The following is a 2,487-nucleotide window of genomic DNA, read 5'->3' as shown; positions in this document are numbered from 1 at the left end:
AGATAATTTACAGTTTCCCATAGACTATAAGGCTATATATAAAATGATAGAATATTAGGGCCACAGAGGGGAAAAAAACACAAGTCATAATATTGTAACCAGTTGTTTTAAAGGAGGACAGTTGTTAAAATGACAGATGTGGGGCATTTCGTGAAATTGTACTTCAGTATGGTTTCATAAACAAAGACATGCTGATGTGCCAGAATATTAAGTATCACATTGTCATAAGTATCAAAACTGTAAAAACAATATGTAGCTTTTCTGCAGAAAGAACCAGCCTCATAAATTTATGACTTTATCCTTTTTCTTCAGTGTGGCCCTAGTACTCTGTCATATAAACAAATACACATTCCATATGAATATAAAAACACAATGTGTAACATTATGTTCCTTTATTGAATAAGGACAAAACAAAGCAGGTAAACCATCAGCTCCTTTCGAAACTGAAGTCACAGTGACTCTACAAGATGGAAAGCACAGAATCCAAGCATATTATACAAAATGATACATACACATTCAAAGGTCTGTATATAACACACCCTGCACGTCTGCACACTAAAATAAATACAGGACAAATCCATACACATCAACTGAACAGACAAATGAATGGATGCAGTAGCCTCCCTGCAGCCTTGTATTACACACAGTATACCGCACAAACATCATAAGAGGCCAAATTCGTCAAAAAACGAACCCAAAAAAAAACAAATTCCTCTGCCACCGCAGGACATATTTAACCAAAATTGAAAGCACACATACTAACTAAAATAATTCAACACATATTGGTCCCTCAGCAGCCGACCACTGTCGTCATCAGGGAAGATTGCCGGATTGTCCCAGTCCATGGCTGGTGGCACTCTGGGGCCCTCTCCTTCCTCAGGCAGGCCACATTGTGGAGGACAGCACAAGCCACAGTAATATCACATGCCCTAACAGGGCTGACCCTTAATTTGTGAAGGCAGTGAAAGCGTGCCTTCAGGAGGCCAAAGGTCATTTCAACTCTGGCCCTGGTCCTGGCATGGGCATGGTTGTAGGCCTGCTGTGCTTCCTGGGGGTCTGTGAAAGGTGTCAGGAGAAAAGGCTGGCAGCCATACCACCTGTCTCCCAGCAACACACCAGAGAATTCACCTGTCAACACAAAATCTCATCATTACTACCTCATAAACACAGTGATATTCTTGACACAGCCATGATGGTTATAAATAGGGGTTGTGTGGCTTACCTTGTGATAGGCACTGATAGATTTCAGAGGCCCGAAAGATTCTGGAGTCATGGACTGAGCCAGGCCATTTTGCCACAACATTGCTGATCACACAGTCAGCATTGCAGACCATCTGAAATCATAAGATGAGGAATATTACACCAATCAATGCACATCACTGGCAATGCAGAGTGTTCGTCAATGGACAATATCAAAAAGTTATGTTCACCTGAACATTAATGCTGTGAAAGGATTTCCTATTCACAAAATCGGCCTCATGGGCACCTGAGGGGCTTTTATCCTTATGTGTGTGCAGTCCACTGCACCAATGACATTGGGGAAACCTGTCACACAAAGTAATGAGTATCCTACTATGTGTTAACAGTTGTCCTGTAATTTGTAGATCCTCTTACCTGCAATCCTATAGAACTCCTCTTTGATGTCACAGAGTCTTCTGTGGCCAGGAAGGAGATGAAGACATCTGCTAATGCTTTGATAGCCAGACACACACTCCTTATTGTGCGGCAAATTGTGGCCTTGTTCAGCTGTTCTGCATCCCCCACTGAGTACAGGAAGGCTCCACTAGCAAAAAGCGCAAGGCCACACAAACCATTTGCTCCACACTCAGTGCATGGCTCCGTGCAGTGCGGTGCTTAATCCTGGGACCCAGTAGTCTGCATAGATACCTGATGCCATCTGCAGAAAACCTGTATCTTTCATATAGATGGTCATCAGGGAAGGCCAGTGGGTCCAACCGGTCCCTGAAGACCCTTTCTCGCCTGAAGGCTCTCCTCAGCACAAGTGCTTCTTCATCCACCACATCTCGCACGAATGGGCATGCCATTGTCAGAGCAGAAAGGAACACACAATTTTGGGCCTTCATATAGGCTAGTGGCCACACCTGGTGCTGGGGGGGTGGGCAAAAGAGGGCGATGCCTTATAACGATGACTTGGTTGTACTGATTGCTGGGAAAATAAAAAAAACCTTAGAAAGATGCCACCGTCCTGTGTGCTCACAATAAGAGCTCATATGTCATGGCTCACTTGACTTTACGAGAATATACCTCATTTTTTATTTTGAGCTGTGTCATCTTCTTGGAGCTGGGGAGGAAAGAAAATAATGATTAATACATTTGTGTTACAGTTAGCATACAGTGTACATTGAAGGCATATCTCACTTCCCTCTCAAGTTTTTTTATTTCAAGGTCCAGTTTCCTAATTGTCCTCTTTTTTATTTCGGACTCCAGTGCAAGATTTTCCATCTTTTTCTTCTTGTACTGAATGTC

At 42.9% G+C, this 2,487-nt stretch overlaps 1 protein-coding gene and 1 long non-coding RNA gene across 5 annotated transcripts in view; both read right to left on the bottom strand.

Annotated features, from left to right (window-relative positions):
- Window positions 1-377: 377 nt before the first annotated feature.
- LOC135564591 (putative nuclease HARBI1) lies at window positions 378-1,835 on the bottom strand. The gene is made up of 3 exons (XM_065009962.1): window positions 1,615-1,835; window positions 1,223-1,334; window positions 378-1,128 (listed from the first exon to the last, which is right to left on the bottom strand). The coding sequence occupies exons 2-3, from the start codon at window positions 1,332-1,334 to the stop codon at window positions 791-793; spliced, it is 450 nt and encodes a 149-aa protein (XP_064866034.1). The 5' UTR covers window positions 1,615-1,835; the 3' UTR covers window positions 378-790.
- A 503-nt stretch (window positions 1,836-2,338) lies between these two features.
- The window catches only part of LOC135564496 (uncharacterized), a 1,726-nt gene continuing 1,577 nt past the window's right edge, over window positions 2,339-2,487 (bottom strand). For all 4 annotated transcript variants that reach the window (XR_010461071.1, XR_010461073.1, XR_010461072.1 and 1 more), the window contains one exon: window positions 2,339-2,487. This exon is cut by the window's right edge. This is a non-coding gene — a long non-coding RNA (uncharacterized LOC135564496).

Source organism: Oncorhynchus nerka, linkage group LG25 (genome assembly GCF_034236695.1).
Source record: "Oncorhynchus nerka isolate Pitt River linkage group LG25, Oner_Uvic_2.0, whole genome shotgun sequence".
Lineage (NCBI taxonomy): Eukaryota > Metazoa > Chordata > Actinopteri > Salmoniformes > Salmonidae > Oncorhynchus > Oncorhynchus nerka.
Note: the sequence above shows the minus strand (reverse complement) of the source record. Positions and strands in the feature narration are given on the sequence as shown.

Coding starts and splice junctions, on each gene's coding strand:
- LOC135564591 (XM_065009962.1), bottom strand. CDS start 1,334: ATGGTCTGCAATGCTGACTGTGTGATCAGCAATGTTGTGGCAAAATGG. Junction 1,129..1,222: donor CTATCAGTGCCTATCACAAG/GTAAGCCACACA, acceptor TTGTGTTGACAG/GTGAATTCTCTGGTGTGTTG.